The 18419-nt window shown below is 32.7% G+C and overlaps 6 protein-coding genes, 1 long non-coding RNA gene and 1 other non-coding gene across 10 annotated transcripts; 1 reads left to right on the top strand and 7 right to left on the bottom strand.

The window, feature by feature from the left end:
• Positions 1–191: 191 nt before the first annotated feature.
• Positions 192–1533, top strand: AT5G09995 (uncharacterized protein). 3 transcript variants are annotated; one of them, NM_121037.3, is made up of 5 exons: positions 192–583; positions 684–734; positions 829–962; positions 1038–1126; positions 1216–1533. In NM_121037.3, exons 1-5 carry the CDS (start codon positions 269–271, stop codon positions 1242–1244), a joined length of 618 nt encoding a protein of 205 aa, NP_568225.1. In that variant the 5' UTR covers positions 192–268; the 3' UTR covers positions 1245–1533. The 3 variants fall into 3 exon arrangements, with proteins under 3 accessions (NP_568225.1, NP_974760.1, NP_974759.1); NM_203031.2 differs by having other exon boundaries at positions 193–583; positions 1205–1526; NM_203030.2 differs by having other exon boundaries at positions 193–583; positions 1202–1494.
• Positions 197–553, bottom strand: AT5G01645. The gene has a single exon (NR_142525.1). It is a non-coding gene; the product is annotated as an other RNA (long non-coding RNA).
• PROPEP5 (elicitor peptide 5 precursor) lies at positions 1495–2003 on the bottom strand. The gene is made up of 2 exons (NM_121036.3): positions 1814–2003; positions 1495–1720 (listed from the first exon to the last, which is right to left on the bottom strand). The coding sequence occupies exons 1-2, from the start codon at positions 1946–1948 to the stop codon at positions 1595–1597; spliced, it is 261 nt and encodes an 86-aa protein (NP_568224.1). The 5' UTR covers positions 1949–2003; the 3' UTR covers positions 1495–1594.
• Positions 2004–2567: 564 nt separating this feature from the next.
• On the bottom strand, positions 2568–3840 carry PROPEP4 (elicitor peptide 4 precursor). Its single transcript, NM_121035.4, has 2 exons — positions 3665–3840; positions 2568–2971 (listed from the first exon to the last, which is right to left on the bottom strand). Exons 1-2 carry the CDS (start codon positions 3779–3781, stop codon positions 2843–2845), a joined length of 246 nt encoding a protein of 81 aa, NP_568223.1. The 5' UTR covers positions 3782–3840; the 3' UTR covers positions 2568–2842.
• An 851-nt stretch (positions 3841–4691) lies between these two features.
• Positions 4692–5916, bottom strand: PEP7 (elicitor peptide 7 precursor). Its single transcript, NM_001085092.3, has 2 exons — positions 5712–5916; positions 4692–5120 (listed from the first exon to the last, which is right to left on the bottom strand). Exons 1-2 carry the CDS (start codon positions 5841–5843, stop codon positions 4995–4997), a joined length of 258 nt encoding a protein of 85 aa, NP_001078561.1. The 5' UTR covers positions 5844–5916; the 3' UTR covers positions 4692–4994.
• Positions 5917–6529: 613 nt separating this feature from the next.
• On the bottom strand, positions 6530–7632 carry AT5G09976 (uncharacterized protein). The gene is made up of 2 exons (NM_001343083.1): positions 7318–7632; positions 6530–7138 (listed from the first exon to the last, which is right to left on the bottom strand). The coding sequence occupies exons 1-2, from the start codon at positions 7456–7458 to the stop codon at positions 7031–7033; spliced, it is 249 nt and encodes an 82-aa protein (NP_001318523.1). The 5' UTR covers positions 7459–7632; the 3' UTR covers positions 6530–7030.
• Positions 7633–8113: 481 nt separating this feature from the next.
• On the bottom strand, positions 8114–8194 carry AT5G09975. Its single transcript has one exon. It is a non-coding gene; the product is annotated as a tRNA-Leu (tRNA).
• Positions 8195–12331: 4137 nt separating this feature from the next.
• Positions 12332–14626, bottom strand: CYP78A7 (cytochrome P450, family 78, subfamily A, polypeptide 7). Its single transcript, NM_121034.2, has 2 exons — positions 13335–14626; positions 12332–13198 (listed from the first exon to the last, which is right to left on the bottom strand). Exons 1-2 carry the CDS (start codon positions 14328–14330, stop codon positions 12584–12586), a joined length of 1611 nt encoding a protein of 536 aa, NP_196559.1. The 5' UTR covers positions 14331–14626; the 3' UTR covers positions 12332–12583.
• Positions 14627–18419: the final 3793 nt, after the last annotated feature.

The following is an 18419-nucleotide window of genomic DNA, read 5'->3' as shown; positions in this document are numbered from 1 at the left end:
TGTAGTTTATAGGCTTGTAGCTCACAAACCTCCAAACCAATGTGGTGGTGTTCCGATTTTGCATATGACGCAAAGAAGGTCAAATTAACTCAAATGATAGTAATGGGGTTATTTTCAATAGTTAACGCATAAACAGAGGACTTTTCGTGAAATATTGTTGTTTCTAAACTTGACGCAAATTTTCTCGCTGACACAACTGAAATCCATTGTTATCGTCGACTCGAAGCTTAACAATGGTTTCTGACGAATAGAGCTAAAACCATTCACAATGTTATTCTCGCCTTCGAAATTGCAATCACCCCAATCTCTAATCTCTTGGAATCCGATTCTCCATAACGGATTCATCGATAAAAATCTCTCCTTTCGCCGACGGGTCACTCTCCGGCTAGCTTCACCGATTTCACGATTGACCAAGGGTTCAGACTCAATCGCATCTTCTACTCCCTCTGCATTGTACTCGAATCCTCAGGAGCCATCGATCTCTTCCCAATTAACATCGTCCGTGGGACAGCCTCCTCTCCAACTCTCTCAATGGACATTCACACAGAAGCACTTCGTCTTGCTCAATGTCGTCGCTTGCGTGGTAAGCCTCTCTTGGATTTAGGTTTTGATTCAAATTGCTCAATAAAGATCTGGACTTTATGTCACTTTGTAAACAATCATCATCATGGGTTCTGTTGCAGACAGCAATTTCAGCATCGTGGCTCTTCTTTGCTGCGATTCCTACTCTTCTGGTTCGTTCTCCAACATTTTGCTTTTACAGATTTCTTCAACCCTTTGATGGATTTTGAAGGTTGATTTGAGTTTTACTTTGGAATGTTGAGAAAGGCTTTCAAGAAAGCAGCTGAGTCTCTTGAAAAGCTTTTGGATGTAACTAGAGAAGAGCTACCAGATACAATGGCTGCTGTTCGTTTATCGGGAATGGAGATCAGTGACTTAACTATGGAGCTCAGTGATTTAGGGTTTGTCTCACATCCCACCATGATGATTACCAATTTCTTCATATCTGTTTTGTAACTCTTTCAGTGTTTGTGTAGCCAAGGTATCACTCAAGGTGTTAAAAGCTCGACACGGGCTATTCGTGTAGCTGAAGATAGACTAAGACGGTTAACAAACATGAATCCAGGTCTGACCTTTCACTTCTGAACTCTTCTATTCGAACTATGGACTTTCATGGTTAACTCCATTTTTACCTCATCAGTAGCTTCAATGCAGGAGGTGATGCGTCAAACCAAGACAGATGAAACAGAACCAATGTTGGCTAAACAAGCGAGGAGCTTTAGAGAAGGTGTTGTTAAGGGACGCTCTTTATGGCAATTGTTCTCCACAATCACTCGTTTCTCTAAAATCACTACAAGTTATCTTGCAAAGCGTGCTAAGCAGTAGAAGCCTAGAAGGTGATCAATCAGATGCCACTTTTCTCTTTACCCTTTTTCAGAGTCCGCTTGAGTCTTTCTAGCTTAAGAGTGTAATTTGATTGATTTGAAATTATGATATTAATATCAATATATCATGATGATTCATGAGATGCAAAGAAAGTATGTTGTAGAGTAACTACCAAACAAGATTATCCAATTCTACATCAAGATTCTAGTTACATGTCGTAGTCGTTAACTCCACCTCGTTTTCCCGAGCTAACTGGTTGTTTCCTTATCCCTTTCCTCATTACGTTGAGACTCCTAGTTGAAGTTTCGATAGATGAAGGTTCTTCTTTCTCTTCCTGCAACACACAAAAAAAAAAAGATAATAGTAGCTTAGCAGAAAGAAAGTATCCTTGAGTTTACAGAGGAGAGACAGAATGATCAGTTTTTACATTTCTTGCTCTAGCTTTCACCATGTCTGAAGAAGAAGAAGAAGAACGTCTGAATCTCAGACACTTGAAGAAAGCCTTGACAGTTTGAGGCATGAGCTTGCAACAATCTCTTTTGTGATCTCTCTCTTGCTGCATCTTCGCTATCTTCTAAGTTCCTCTATATGTGACTTTCTCCTCAAATTTTCTTTGTCACCAAAAGATCAATCATATGCTTAAACTGTGATTATAAAGCGGTGAATTATAACCAACTCTTTTTAAAAACATTGCACCATCTTTTAGAGTGGCCGTCTCTTTCTTTGTTAAAAGCTGAGGCTATAAGAAAACCAACAATTCCATAAGTTATGTCCTAAAATTCGAATTTTTTTTGTTCGACTAAGATTGGCATCATGACATTTAAGTTTTCCTTAATCGATATATACATACTTTTTGTCTTTTTTCCTTCAAATTATGTCAAGCTCTAAACTCTAATTTTTTACATTCCGAACATTCAAGTCTCAACCATTTGTATTTTTCAATTAATGGTTTATATTCGAGGGGTAGGTGTATATATAGCCAAAGCCGAAAGATAATAAATAGATTTCCTTATTTATCAAGTCCCACCTCATCATTCATTCAACTTTCTTGGATATATGTACTGAGAGCGAGACACCACCACATGACTCTAGAATATACATGCAAATAATTTTTTTAAAACCAATTAGTTATTTAATTTGCTTTTTTGTTTTGTTTATGATAAGGTATTTATTTGGTTCTACATTTTTCGAGGTAAGAGATCGAATTGATCTGTTTGTTTCTTAAGATGATATATGATCGGTTATTTCTTTTACAAGTTTCTCACAAGAAATTAAGTATGATTCACGTCTCTCTTTAGTTATTGTCTTAAAGAAAAAAAATAAAGGACTCGTAGGAGTTGCAATCTTCAGGAATTATACGATACAAATATGAAACTATTCTCTTAGATCTTACACTAAATAGATGAAAATGTAAGGAAGAATTTCTCCGTCAAATATTATTAGTTGAAGTGAAAAACTAAAACGGCTTCTTGTTGGTGCCTCCCGGCTTGCCGGAACTTTCTCTCGACTTCTTTAGTACATTCTTTTTCCCGGGAAGACCCCTCGACGACACTTCCACAACCTTAACTTCCTCCTCCCCATCCTCCTGTCGTGATAAATTTGAAGTTTATATTAAAAAGGAGATATATCTTTAAGCATACATACAAATAAACAAAAAAAGTTGATGGGGTGATGTGTCAGCGCAAGAACTGAAGATGATCTATTCTTTATGAGGTGTCAGCATCTAACTAAAGTTAAAATCCCTTTAAGTTTCACCTAACAAGTTTTTTTTTCTAGACCACCAAAAAAACATGCAGCTCACTAGTTAGTAGTTACAGTCTTGTTTTAAGATATAAGATATGACTTCACGTAAATAGGATCCGATCCGAAATTGTTCTAACCAAACCAACCCAATATTAAGCTTTGTCGATATGAATGCCTAAAGAATCCATCATATATATATGTACAATGCGTGTTAGCAATCATATATGAAGTTTGAAGCTTAGAATAATATATAAGAAATTTGGACTAATCCACTTATTAGTAGTTAATTTCGAGTTAAGAGTTAAAAACCATAAAATCGTTCAACTCATAGTTAAAAAAAAAAAAATACATTCAAAATCTTGACAACTAATTTTCCTTCAATAGTCAAGAGTTACAATCTCTACCGAAAGAGAAAAATCTTTACCAAAGCTCAATCCAATATATGAAACTCATCATCTTGAGACGACGAGATCTAATCACATGAACGCTCACAGAGGAATGTTAATTATGGTCGTTTATCACAGAAATCACTTACCGGAAAACTATGATCAGATGGAGATCGCAAACCGAGAAGCTTGAGTAAAAGAGATCCGAAAGTTTGGTGGATGAACTTAAAAGGAATCCATAGATAATAAGAAACTCCTCTCTCCATGTTTTTCTTCAATTCTGCTTCGTGAGAGCTAAGTGAGAGACTGAGGTGTGACTTGAGTTTATTAATATAGGCTCATCAGTATTTAGTAATTTACACTAATTATTATAAAATGGTAATTACATATATTAATCTACTAATAACAGCTCATTTGGCGCGTCTTTTCGTATTATTGCATGTTCGGTATAAAATATTACTATTTATTTATGTTTTTCAACATGATGTACACATGTGCTCTACTTACAATAAGGTTGACCAGATCAAATTGGTTTTGAAGGCCAATGATCGATGAAAGTCTTAATTTATCTTATTAGATCTTTCTTCTATATATAAACTAGCTGTGAGAAGTTTTATCAAACTATTCAATCAAAAATATATAAATTAATTTAAAAGAATAAATATCACTGTTTTTGGGAATTATCAAAAAAGTCTACTATAGAAATCAAGACATAAAAATATTCAAGGTAGTGGACAAAATCGCTTTCTTATTATTCTTTAAAAGATATTGTTACGCTGCCTTACTTGTAGAGTGTTTAGTTTCATTTTTTGGCAAAATTGTTTTTTTATTTAATCATGTATTCACATACAATGGAAAATGTGGAGTTTGAATTTCAGATGCAGAGATCAGTGGCCAACTGTGCAAACCCATAAAACCCTTGGAGTTTAGTTTCATTTTGGGACAGATAAAGGGAATATTTTGGTTTGCGTACGAATGACCCACTCACTCTACAGTTTTGTAGTTGCATATCAGTAAAACAATTAGAACTTTTATTATTATTTATAAATAAAAACAACAAATAATCTTGATTTATTTTTATCTAACTCATTGTCTTTTTACATTCTTGTGCCCATTTGTGAAACTTTTTATTCACCTTGGCCAAGATCTGTAGTTCTGAATCACAATCTTAACTAGCCAGCACTATTATTTACAGTCACAATCCCAAACTTTTTATTCATCCTTATTTAATTATTTTTTCTTTTACAACTTTTTCATATATCATAAGAGGGAATTTGCTTTTATCTTTTATTCATACATGAAATGACTCAAAGAGCTTACAAACAGTCAATAATCACATAATTCACATAAAATATAAGATACTTATAACAATATACATAAGCTTGAGAAGTTGTAAATGTTAACAATATTATTAACTTAATGTTGAAGTTGACTTTTTGTTGAAACGAAGACTTGTGGAAGCTAAAATTAGGAAGGTGCCTAGTTGGTACCTCCACCCTTCCCGGAACTCGTTTGCTGCTTACCCTTTCGCGCTGCAACGTTCCCCGACACCACACTCCTCGGTATATTCACTACCTCTGTCTCTTCCTCTACTTCTTGTGATATCTTCGTCACCAACATTATTACATATACACATTTTCCATTAGAAATTTCATATTGAAAAGAAAGATGTGACAATAATTCAGAAACAAAAAAAAAAACATTCATGTCGTACTTTAGACTTAGTTTCCAAATCAAGTTTCATAAATTAGCCCACGGATTCGAAACATGTATTTGATTTTTTAAATGATTGATTTTATATGAATGAGCTCAAGAAACCATTTACCATTTTCTTTATACAAGTACCAACTACCATATATTAATATCGTACCCATCCGAGTAAATTTAATCACGATTAAGAACATGATCATTTGGCAAATAGTTATTCAAAATTCCACAAGTATGTAAAATTGTAAAATACAAAAAATAACGATTAAAGAAACTCCGAAATTACAAACAGTTATCAGAAATATTTACTTCATAACACTGACGAATATTAAACAAATTAATCATCGTTTTAATATATATGATATAGGATTGTGAATTTCACGTTAAAAGGAAAACGAGAAAATTGCTTTTGATAGAAGTGATCATAAATCTATTTTGTATGAATCCGTGCATATTAACTTATAAGAATTGTTGATTCATATTACTCACCGTCACCGGAGAATTATCAGGAGTTAGACCGCGAAACCTAGTGAAGAACGATTGAAAGATATCGCGGATGGAGTTAAAAGGGATGCAGAGATAAGAGCAATCTCCATCTTCTCTTCTTCCCTCTCCCTCCATTTTTTTTCTTCTTTCTTCTAACTACAAGAGATTGGGTCATAAATAGAGTTCAAATCACTCATCATTTCTTCTTAGTCAACTTACAGCAATTACATTGAGTGGTTATAACTAAAATATGATAATTAAATATACTAATCTGATTGTAACAGCTTATCGGTCGCATCTATTCCTATATTGCATCTTCCTGTTTACGATTTGTTTATGTCCTGTACTCGTGTAAAAAAAGTAGTGAAATTGAATACTATATACTCGTCTGTGGTGATCATAATAATATAAACCGAATTTGAAACGTGAAAACAATCCATAATACTGATAAACAAAGTATAATAACATTAATTAGATTATATTGTCATAAATCGTAATTTGATAAACAGTTTTTGGTCTAATCATCAAACGATTTTGCACTTTTATGAGTCATTATTTACTGATTTACATGTACATATGTAACAATACAAACGTTGACTATTTACACAATAATTAGGGATATGTTTATAGAACGTAGCATATAACAATAAGATACGACAAAAATGTCTCGCTAAGGGGAATAATGCGTTACAAACGCCGAGTAATTATGATTGATTAATATATGACCCACGAGCTAAGCTAACATAATATTCTAATGATGATGTCAACAAATTAAAACCAGCTGCTGCAATAGATTTAATTAAATTGTGAATATAAACATTACTAAAATGTTTATTAACGATCCTTACCAAGAAAAAAAATGTTTACTAACGATTTATACGATTAACATATATAGCAGTTGAAAACGGGTGCATGTGTGAAACTAATTAATATTTACCGTAATTACAGTTAGTCAAAAATTCAACTATTATATGTGTACGTACGTATCAAGTATAGAAAAGTTTGATACCAGCAAAAAAAAGTATAGAAATTTTTTATATGAAATTTGTTGATAGAAGATAAATAGATCATGTTGAAACTTGAAAGATGGGAATTTTTGACAAATTTGGCATAAATTTAGAAAAACTTATTATTGTAACCTATCACTAAAAAAAAAGTGTCACTAATGTTCGTTACTGCAAACACTTAAAAAAACAAAACTTTTTTTAATTTAGATCAATATGAGATGCTATGAGCCTAGGACTTATGAGTCAAGTACTTGCAACCGCAATCATCTCTTAATAAAGGGTTTATTGGCGGCTGCAAGAAAACCAATCAAACTCCTAGTTGCGGCGGCCTGGCTTTCCGGAGCTAGGTAGCTCTCTCGCGGCTTTCTTCGATTTGACTATCACGCCGCCCCTTGTTGACACAACGTCTTGTGTAGCCTCCTCCTACATTTGTAAACTTATAGTTAAAAAAAACTCCTCATATATATTATTTCTCAAATGGGTATTAACGTCCATATGAAAAGACATGCATATACATGAGCTACAATTAAATTTGTATGATATGCATAATATCGATCTTCTATTTAACTTTCTTTCTCGATGGCTTTCTAACAAATGCTTACCGAAGATGCCGAGGAAATTGAAGGAGAAGGAGAAATATGGAGACCAAGACACTTTAGGAAGGTCTTGAGAGCTTCGTTCAAGAATTGAAAAGGGATACAAATATGAGAAACTTCTTCTTCGTCTCGTCTCTCTTCATCCATTTAGATCCACTCTAATTGTCGGAACTCGGATGATATATTAGATTTGTATTTGAGTAGTGAGATGATACTTCTGTCTCAAATGTCTTCGAATGTCCTTTTTTTAAAACATTGTCACGAGAAATACTCCATGTCTACCTCTAAACCTTAGTATTAGTTGTCGGTCGGTCAAAATTAATAGTAGTAATAAGCTTTTGAATATTTCTTCACTATTCTCAGATTTCCAAAACTTTTCAATGCACTATTGGTGACTTTCTTGAGTTTTCAATTCATCCATAGATTGATAAATTGAATTCAGCACACAAGCAAAGCACGTGAAATGGCCTTTACTAATAATAATTTAATCTTTGGGGATAAGCCTTTCAAAAAGGTGAATAATTTCACGCACTAAGTATAACAACAAGTCTTTCGGCAAAAAAAAAAATCCTAAATGCAAATAAGAGATGACACATAATAATCATGTTGGCCGAATTACTAAAATCACGTACAGCCAAAACCGTCCGCGAACATGGTTGCATACGAACCAATCAAACCTGAGTTTGAGAAAGAAAACGAGAAATCAAACAAGCCAATTATTGGGCCTAATCGAATCAATTAAATTGGGGCCGAACTTATCGTTAAGCCCAAAACAAAACAAAACAAAACAAAAAAACTGTAATGTTGACAGTGGGATTTGAACCCACGCCCTTTCGGACCAGAACCTTAATCTGGCGCCTTAGACCAACTCGGCCATATCAACTTGTTGTTCTATCAACATATTTTAATCAATATAGGTCAGTAATAGAGAAATCTATACATTAAAGAAAAGAGAGATGGGTCAATGTCACCTGAAGAATTGTCGGCTGCCCCCAGCCACTAAATTAAAAGCAGTGAGAAGTCAGTGTCTGAAAATAAATAGTGAAGAGACAAAGACACGAGCCAAGTTTCAGAGATACGTCTCCTTGCACAGGTTTCGGTGTCTTTAATTTATACATGTATATCATCAGACTCTCTGCGACGAAACCTATGACTTCTCCACCTCCATTTTACTTCTCTGTTTTCTCTCACTCTTTTTCTTTTGTTTCCCTCTCTCTTATAGTTATAACTTAAGTATAAAACTTTAACGCCCAAGGACTTGTAGACATCATGTAAATTAACATATCTTGCCATGTTCACTATGATTTCCCTAAGGATGTATAAATAGTATAGACTATAGACTTCGAAACGGATAGTTCAGATTTCATTAGGAATTTAGGATGTCGTTTTTTTTTTTTGTTAAGTGGTGTGAATTTTTTTTTATTTTTTTTCGAAAAATGTTAAATTATGACCAATCATAAACGTGTTTTACAACTTACTTTCCATAAAACAACTTCTAAGTTTAACTCTTATTACAACCAATCATAGAATTTTATGTTAATCTAATCGTGTGATTAAAAGAGAAAAAATGACACTGACGGTTGAAATAGTATGTTGAAATAGTTTAGATAAAACTGTTTAGGTCTAAATTTTAAATTTAAGCTCATTTCATATTTATTTGAACTAGTGGGGTTAATACCATATGAAATCTTAATCTAGATTTTACCTCAAAATACAATATCAAATCACTAGAGGAAACAAGTATTTTTCACATTAGGAAAAACGCTATCTAAAGATACGATAATGTTTTTAAAAACTTTTTAAATTTGTATGTGATAATAGATTTATATATATATATATATATGCATGTATTTAAAGAGAAATTAAAATCAGGTTTTGAAATAACATATTTAAAATTTTATATTGTGATATTAGGGCATGCTTTCGTTGATTTCTGAATTATACTCGACAACAAATCCAATACCAAAATATTATGTCATGTAAATATCTATTCATTAGAGAAAAGTACGCAACGTCACTGTCTTTGGAATCCTTCGCCATCATCATAGCTTACTAAGAGCCTATTTGTTTTTGTCCAGCAAAGTTAACAGATTTTGTCTTAGCATGACAGAGTTAAATCAGTTCACTGATTTTGACTTCCAAATTATTTTTCCACCGACAGACCAAACACTCCAAAAGAGTGTGTGTATAGCGCCATCCCTGAATTAGAGTGTGATGCCATTGCTCTTGTTCTTGTTCTATGTGCTGTGTTCAATGGTTTCAAATGATGGTTGAAAAGGTTATAATTTAGCCATAAGAACGGGCTTCACAAACAGAATCGTTATAAATATGACAACACAAATATCATAAATATGCATACTAATGTTAAATACATTAATGAGTACACATGATATCATTTGCATTGTCCTCAATTATTAGAAAATGACAACATCTATTTGGATAGAAATTACCGAGTATATGCACCTAAATTGAATTTAGATCGTCCAGTTTATAATTATTATAACACAACCATCTCGATGTTTTGTCCATGTCCCATCCGGTTTGTTTCTATATTGATTCTAAAATATCTCATTTTTAGGAAAACAAGTGCAAATCTATATATACATTTTTGGAGGGGATTTTTGAAGATAATGTTGAAGATTTGAGCCATAATTCAACAATTAATTCAAATGGGTGGGTTTTACCCGGTTTAACTCTGTTCGGATCCTGAATAACATGTTTAATTCTGTTCTGATCTTGGATAACATTAATTTTTGAAAAAGTTACCTAACAACTAATAATTAAAAACGAAAATTAATGATTTAATTACCAAATTTAATATAAACAATATCTCTAAACTAACCATATTTCTTATTTACCTTAACTAATTTCCTAAAATATTTTTACCTAATTTAAACATAAATATATAATTCTTCTTTCATTTTTATTTGATCTTATACTTTATTTATTTTGAATTTATATAAAATTTATATAATTAATAAAATATTATATTTTTTTCTGAATATGATGTAATTCAAATTTTTTAAAACGGACATATATTATTCAACTTATGAAGAAACAATATGTGTACAATGTCCCACATCGCTTAGAAAAATTAGACAATGGTTCAGACCCATATTATAAAAGGACCAAAATGATTCTGATTACGAATGAGCAGGAAGCTTGATTTATCAGGCGTCCAAAATTAAAATAGTTATCCGATTTTACTCAGATTTTTTATTTTAAAGAATTGAAACTTTAAAATATTTCAAGAAATTATAAATATTATAACTTTATCAAAAGTTAAATATTATAATTTTAAAATCTTTAAAAAATGCTTTAAATATTTATAATTTTAAAACTTATAAAGTTTTAAAAATTATAAATTGAATTTTACAAGAAATTTAAACATTATAAATATATAAAAAATATATTAATACGAGACGATATATTACAGGAAAAATCTTAAATATAACAATCAAAATTCAATGATGAATTTTGGGTCGCTATTGTATTTTTTTAAGTTTCAAATTTTATAATATTAAAATTTATAAGAAAATGACAAAATTATGTTTAATTTCACGGGACTGGGTTATATGGTAGGACGGATTTGGGTGGATAATAATTACGATTTTACAATGTCCCACATTGCTTAAAAAATTGGAAAATGGTCAAGAGTCATACTATAAAAAGAACCAAAATGATTTCGATTACGAATGAGCATGAAACTTGATTTATGAGGTGTCCAAAATTAAAATGGTTTGTTTACTAGGGTTATTTATTTTAAAAAATTGAAACTTTAAAAAGTTTAAAAAATTATAAATTAAATTTTACAAGAAATTTAAACAATATAAAAGATATTAATACGGGACGATATACTGCGAGAGAAATCTTAGATATAACACTCAAAATTCAATGATGAAGTTTGGGTCAATATTAATCTTTTTTGAAGTTTCTAATTTTATAAATATTTGAAATTTATAATAAGATGACAAATTTGTGTTTAATTTCACGGGACGGGGTTATATGGTGTGACGGGTTTGATTAGATAATAACATGGGATAGTATGCTATGGAAAAAAACATATAATAATAATCATAATATAATTATATAATCTTAAACACTAAACAAAATTAACAATATTAAAAAAAACACTTAAAACTTTAATTTTTTTAAAACACATTTTGATTCTTTTATAAGAAATTTAAACATTATAAATATTTAAACTTTGTACTACGGGTGAAATTTTAGAATTGACTGTTTGGGTTGATAAGAATTTGCGATAGAACTAGGAGTTAAATTTTAGAATGACAATCAAAATATAATTATACAATGAAATACTACCACGAGTGAAATCCTAGAATTGACGAGTTTGAATCGATATTAATATGTGATGGTGTACTACGGGTGATATTTTAGAATTGACTGGTTTGGGTTGATAATAATTTGCGATAGAATTATGAGTGAAATCTTAGAATGACAATTAAAATATAATTATACAATTAAATACTACCACGGGTGAAATCGTAGAATTGACGGACTTGATTCGATATTAATATGGGATGGTGTACTACGGGTGATATTTTAGAATTGACTGGTTTGGGTTGATAATAATTTGCGATAGAATTAGGATTGAAATCCTAGAATGACAATTAAAATATAATTATACAATTAAATACTACCACGGGCGAAATCCTAGAATTGACGGGTTTGATTCGATATTAATATGGGATGGTGTATTACGGGTGAAATCCGAAAAACAACAATCAAAATACAATTATACAATATTAAACATTTAACAAAATAAACAAATACAACTTAAAACTTTAAAATTTGAGTTATAAAATGTCGTCTCGCGGTGAATTATACATTTAAATCAAACAATAACATAAATTTATTAAATCATCCTAAAAAATATTTAATTATTTTTTATTTAATAAAAATATAGGCTCGCGGTATACCGCGGGTTAATATTTAGTATTACGATATTTTTAGAAATATGTAAATCAAAGTATGTAGACAAAGTCATAACAAGAACAAAAGACCAAAATTGATATCTCTTACTCATTACTCCATTTAGATTTTAGACCCACAAGATAATGGTACATTGATACTACATATCAAACCAAATCACTATGTCACCAATTGAAAGAAAAAAAAACTCTCGATAAAATACTAAAACGGCAAGCATTCTGCAATTCATACCTCTCGACAACAAAAAAACGTTAAATTAAAAATTATAAGTAACCAAAACGTTGACAAAAATCAAAACCCTACTTAGCCCTTTTTTGACTTAAAATATTTCCGTTACAACGGCACGTAACGGATGCTCCATCTCACAAGAAAGCTTCAAGACCTCACCAAGATCAACTGGCTCGGTCTGATCCTGACCCCACTCGAACCGTCGTACCAACTCAGCCACCCACCGAGTCACAGTAGCTAGCCCCATGTTCTTCCCCGGACACACTCTCCTACCGGCTCCAAACGGTGCAAGCCTTAGATCCCCACCACGAATATCCATGTCAGCATTCCCAGTGAATCTCTCCGGGTCAAACTTTAGCGGGTCGGACCATACAGTCTGGTCGTGGGTTATAGCCCACATGTTGACCATCGCTGTAGTTCCCTTTGGAATCACCATGCCATTGCTGAGCTGGACGTCTGACGTGGAAAGACGAGCCCATGAAAGCAGTGGTCCAGGAGGATGCAGCCTTAGAGTTTCCTTCACCACTGCGTTTAGGTACGGGAGTTTTGCCAGGTCAGCATCTGCCACGTCTCCGTCGGCGCCGTCGCCCACAGCAGTTAAAATCTCGTCTCGTAACTTGGTTTGCACGTTAGGGTTCAGTACTAGCTCGGCCATGGTCCACTCCGTTAATAACGCCGTTGTATCTGTCCCTCGAAAAATCATCTCCTATATTGACATTAAAAAATAAAATATTAGCAACACTAAATGCAAAAGAAAAAACATTACAACTAGATCGTTACAAATATACCGTTAAATTTAATGTGACTAGCTAGTACTATTTCAATTTCATACGAATTCTTACCCATAAAACGGCGATCATGTCATCTTCTTGAAGTTTCTCATCACCGTCTAAAGACAATAAGACATCAACAAAATCTCCAATGTCTCTTTTCTTCTCAGAGTTACTAACTCGATGTTCGTCGATGATTTTCTTGACGAGGGTTCTAATTCGAGGGACGAGATCTGAGCAACGTTGGTTTAAACGAATTGAGTCGTAGAAATAACCGAGCCATGGAAGATAATCAGACCAATTAAAAGCACCCAAAAGCTCGAACCCTTCCCTAACCATTGATGTAAGCTCATCAAGATCCTCTTTCTGAGCCAGAGGATCGTATCTTCTCCCAAAAACACTTCCCATGATGTTGTTCAAGGCGGCTAGTTGTAAGTGTTTCCTTAAAACGACTGATCCAGCGCCGTTTTGCTCCACTGACACAGCTTTCACCATTTCAGCGCAGTCTAGCTGGCGCCCAGCTTCGTGTGCTAAGATACGCCGAGGAGCAAATAGGTGAGTCGATGCGATCCTTCTTAACATGCGCCAGTAAGTCCCGTTTGGGGCGAAACCTATGGCTCGGCTGAACATGAGGCTCTTAGCAGACTGCTTAACCGGCCGGTCCGCGAAGTGAGGCGACATCAGAATCTCACGAGCTATGTTTGGTTCAGAAGCCACGATAACCGGCGTTGAACCAAGGCTAAAAGCCATAATCTCAGTGTTGGCTCGGCTCCAAGCCATGGCTGCTAACGTCCGATGAGCCAAGCCTCGGCTGAGAGTGAAAAGACTGCCGAATACTGGTATGCCACGAGGACCAGGGATCGCGACACGACCCAACCGGTTACGGCCGTTCTTCCAAGCGACACCACCGCCTCCGGCGAGAGCCCACGTGACTATAGAGAGAAAAACGACGGCAAGGAATAGATAGCCTAGGGTGGAAACATCATGTAGGTTTTGGGATCCAAAACCGGCAGGCAGTGCAATCATCCAATAGCTTGTTTCTTTTGAAGCCAAATTCATCAACTCCATTATTTTGGGTTGATGTACTTTTTTTTTTTGTAATCTTGTTTCTTGTCAAATAATGAACAACGTACGAACCAATAACAATAACAAAAGGTTTTTCAAGAGAAAGCAAAAAAATCCTATGAGAAGGAAAGTACTCTTTTTTTTTGGTTGAAGAGAGAAGTACTTGGAGAAGAACAATGGAGAAGTTGAAGGTAAAGGTACATCTATATATAAAAAAACTATATATATATCCACATGTATGTTTTGGCAGCGTTAATTAAATGCGCAATGCATGGGAAGAAAGACGTCGGTTTTGAAATGATTCTATATAATTTATCCCGTTTATATATAAGTAATGTTGATGTAAAATATAGGAAAATTGGCAAGGTTAAAATTGGGAGAGATTCACGTGGAGGGAGGAGGTGGGTCGCATGAATTGGTTTGGTGTTGGATGAAATGAAAGATATGTGTGTGAAAGAGGGCGTTATGACAATGAATTCGGCATTTTTATTTTGTTTTTCTTAATTAGCTATATTTAATTATGTTTGCACCGTTTTTTTCTTGGGTTGTGATGTTACTTTGCATCGATGTGAGAATTCAATGAGGTTCGTTAAACCGAAAAAAGAATTCAATGAGTCCGTATATTTCGGCTTAGAGAATACGAAAGGACAAACCAATGAATATGTTCTTTAGAGAAGAAAGAATATTAGTCGGTTATAGATATCGATGGCTTTAGATAGTTGTGACGTGCAGCGAGATACTTGCCCTGATTAATTATCTTCATATTTTTTGAGTTTGTAGTAGAACAGAATTATAATTTTCCATGAGAGTATAATTGAACATTATATTTGAGCTTTTAGTAATATATAGTTTTCGAAGTATATAATTGGGGACTATGTAAATTATTTATTTTTTGCTAAGAAACTGTAGTTTTAAGTCTTCTACTGTTAAAATTTGATGAATAAGTAATTTTAAAGTGGATGAGATAAAGGAGACATTTTTGTAAAACTTATGAGTATATGGCTGATTAAAAAAAAATTCAGGAAATGCAAAAAAAAAAATAGACGTTCTAGGTTTTTGCTATCGCATCCAGATTTGTGTATGTATTTATCTATATTAATTCAATATCATTTTGATTTTTTTTGTCGTATATAAGCGATTATTTAAATAATATATTTATCGATTGATATTCATGGTTCGATATTCTGGTGTCCTAGGCGTAGAGGAACAACACCAATCCATCCCGAACTATTACTAAGAAATGATCTTTTTATATGATCGTAACAATATATTTAATTAACGATCATATATCCAACTCGAAAAACACGATGTATGTATTTATTTATATTTAATATCGTTTGACCATTTTTGTCTTATATAATCTATTTATTTGTCTTATATAATCTATTTATTAAATAATAGATTTATCGATCGATCATTAATAAATTAATATTTTTTATCCGATCGTAACAATATATTATATTTAATCAACGATTAATATAATATTTTTATCGCTATTTTTTTTACAAAAAATACTGATATTATTCATTAAAACTCGTTGATCACAAGTTTTTATAGTGATCCTAATAGAGAAAGCAACCAATTCTTATCGTGAGATTCAAATCTTTGTATTGTATCAATGATGTTAAGTAATGGAAATGGTTTCCTATTTATCACTTATCATATTTAAAATATTTATATCGTTTACGACGTACAAATCTAACAATTTAATTTGCAAATACATAATCTAAATAGCAACATACAAATTACTCAAAAGAACTCCTCAATGCTCAATCAAAATTTCTATAAGACGTATACTACGACAAACTGTAGTCAGTAGTATATACAATAATAATATGTAAAAACACATCGCACATTTTGAACATAGATCTAATTCGAACACATGATGTAGAACACTAGATTTTTACTTAGGCGTTAGATTAAGCAAATGCCGTTTCACATAAAACAATTTTCATTTACGAGAATATATAATCTTTAATAATAAGAACAAGAGACAATCAAATCACATTAGAAAACCAGTTAACTAAACGTCTCATGCAATTTGTATGTTGCATATTTCTAGCTCGTCGTTTACCGTTTTCTTTGAAGATAATGCTTGTGAAAATATTGAATAAAAAAGCCTAACAAATTGGTGAAAGTTAGAGGAATCCGTTGTGGAATCTTAGAGGCCGAGGTTGGGATGCACCAAATCATCCATTCTTCATGCTTAACATATTAGGTAATAGGTTTGAATCTCAACATCTATCATGAAAGTTACATCTAAATGGAAAATTAACCAAAATAGATTGGTGCTTCTCATTTTGTTTACTTTTAACTATTAATTAATGTATATAAATAATTTTTCAATTGGTCAAAGAAAAGAAAAAAGTGTGAATGGTGAAGAAGGGAGGTTTGGCAGGGAATGGGGCGGGTCGACAAATAAGAGTAAATGATAGGAGACATGAACCATCTTAATGTCCCCTAAGTACTCAAAGTACATTGTACCTTTCTATATGCATCCTAGAAATTCGATCTTTGTTTCACAATCTTCTAAGATTCAGGTAATAATACTAAAACTGTATGCATCTTTAATGAGCTACGTATACATTCTACGACGTGGCGACAAATTTCACGTTAATCTAACGTAATTACCATTTTAATGAAGAGTATTTTTGGATATTTCAGGCTTGTAAGGAAAATCTAATGATACGTGATGGGACTAATATAAATTGAAACGGTAGCTATAATTCAAAGGGCACGATAACTAAGGTATAAAACATGATCTCAACAAGACCAAGATTGTATAATTAATGCGACAAGTGAATCATAAAAACCGTAACGTGAAATTTTCCAAGGAAAAAAACTATCTTATGAACGTTTGACCTCACTGACAAGCTAGTTTCTCTATGTAATGTTGTCTCAAGCGTGTCAGTTTTGAACGAGAGTCCGTCTGATTTGGTCAGAACGTTTTATCCCTTCTGACTTCTTGAAAGCAAGCAATGGAAAAGGCTTTGGTCGTCCACATGTTTTGTATTGTTTACGCAAGAATAAAGGTAGAAACATGATATCAACGAGAATATGACATATTTTAAATCCTAATTCAAGTATAATTCATGATTTTAAGTCCGTGATTTCATATATTTGAATGACGTTAACATATTGTTACAAAGTACATCAATGGACAACAATTTATAGTGGTGTTCTAATCGTAATCGGCTTATCCTAAAATCTTTAGACCCCCAAACAACTATATCACTAGCTAGTCGGCTATCAATAATTATTTTTGTGTAGGTTAAGCTTTATATTCAGCATTTTGGGCATCTTTTTTACACCATTGCTATTAAAATTTTGGTTTTCATAAATGTAACGAGAAATAAACCTAAGGCAGGTAGGGACATGGGAGTTGGGCTGAAACAAGACTAAACATATGATGTTGACAGTCGACAATTTCGTCATCTCTGCCACGTCGTCATGCTAGTAGGGGCCAACTTTTCATATAATTTAGGCAGAGTGTAGACATGTCAATTGGGCTACTCCGATCTCTGTCTAAATAGGACTATAAGATAGGCATGTGTTTGTTTTTATTTTATCTCAATCAATATTTTTGTTGCTTCAAATCCAAGTTAATTCAAATGCCAAAGTAAGAAAACCAAACACACTTCGAATCAAGAAAGTGAAAATTTTCTATACAAATTCACAACCACCATGTGCATGTTTCTTTGTGTCTTGGAAAATTACGGTTTCTGTTTATTCTTAAAAACTTGCACATTAATACGATGCTATTGGAATTATTGAGATACTTCATACTTTGGAACATCACACATCATACAAGTTAACTCAATATAACGTTGATGTGTTTGAATCTCCACTTTTTCTATCCATATCTCTCATAATAACTATTGCTAAAGTATCGTATTTGAAATAAAATCAATGTTGCCTTTTGTCATATATTTTCAAATCATATTATAACTAAACCAAAATGTTTAAAATAATGCAAATGGTTATATATTGAAATTTAAAACATAAAGTAAGAAACTTACACTAAACATAGTTAAACGTTCCATAATTTTTGATTTTTCCTATTTGGCAAACAAACCTCGATTATTTTGGGCT

Source organism: Arabidopsis thaliana, chromosome 5, assembly GCF_000001735.4.
Source record: "Arabidopsis thaliana chromosome 5, partial sequence".
Taxonomy (NCBI): domain Eukaryota; kingdom Viridiplantae; phylum Streptophyta; class Magnoliopsida; order Brassicales; family Brassicaceae; genus Arabidopsis; species Arabidopsis thaliana.
Note: the sequence above shows the minus strand (reverse complement) of the source record. Positions and strands in the feature narration are given on the sequence as shown.

Bases quoted from the DNA above. Each gene is read 5' to 3' on its own strand.
- AT5G09995 (NM_203030.2), top strand. From the start codon at position 269: ATGTTATTCTCGCCTTCGAAATTGCAATCACCCCAATCTCTAATCTCT. The intron at 963-1,037 runs GTTTGTCTCACA...GTGTTTGTGTAG, and splicing joins ATGGAGCTCAGTGATTTAGG to CCAAGGTATCACTCAAGGTG. The intron at 1,127-1,201 runs GTCTGACCTTTC...TTACCTCATCAG, and splicing joins GTTAACAAACATGAATCCAG to TAGCTTCAATGCAGGAGGTG.
- PROPEP5 (NM_121036.3), bottom strand. From the start codon at position 1,948: ATGCAGCAAGAGAGAGATCACAAAAGAGATTGTTGCAAGCTCATGCCT. The intron at 1,721-1,813 runs GTAAAAACTGAT...TGTGTGTTGCAG, and splicing joins TGAAAGCTAGAGCAAGAAAT to GAAGAGAAAGAAGAACCTTC.
- PROPEP4 (NM_121035.4), bottom strand. From the start codon at position 3,781: ATGGAGAGAGGAGTTTCTTATTATCTATGGATTCCTTTTAAGTTCATC. The intron at 2,972-3,664 runs GTAAGTGATTTC...TTATCACGACAG, and splicing joins CATCTGATCATAGTTTTCCG to GAGGATGGGGAGGAGGAAGT.
- PEP7 (NM_001085092.3), bottom strand. From the start codon at position 5,843: ATGGAGGGAGAGGGAAGAAGAGAAGATGGAGATTGCTCTTATCTCTGC. The intron at 5,121-5,711 runs GTGAGTAATATG...TTGGTGACGAAG, and splicing joins CTGATAATTCTCCGGTGACG to ATATCACAAGAAGTAGAGGA.
- AT5G09976 (NM_001343083.1), bottom strand. From the start codon at position 7,458: ATGGATGAAGAGAGACGAGACGAAGAAGAAGTTTCTCATATTTGTATC. The intron at 7,139-7,317 runs GTAAGCATTTGT...TTACAAATGTAG, and splicing joins CAATTTCCTCGGCATCTTCG to GAGGAGGCTACACAAGACGT.
- CYP78A7 (NM_121034.2), bottom strand. From the start codon at position 14,330: ATGGAGTTGATGAATTTGGCTTCAAAAGAAACAAGCTATTGGATGATT. The intron at 13,199-13,334 runs GTAAGAATTCGT...ATGTCAATATAG, and splicing joins ACATGATCGCCGTTTTATGG to GAGATGATTTTTCGAGGGAC.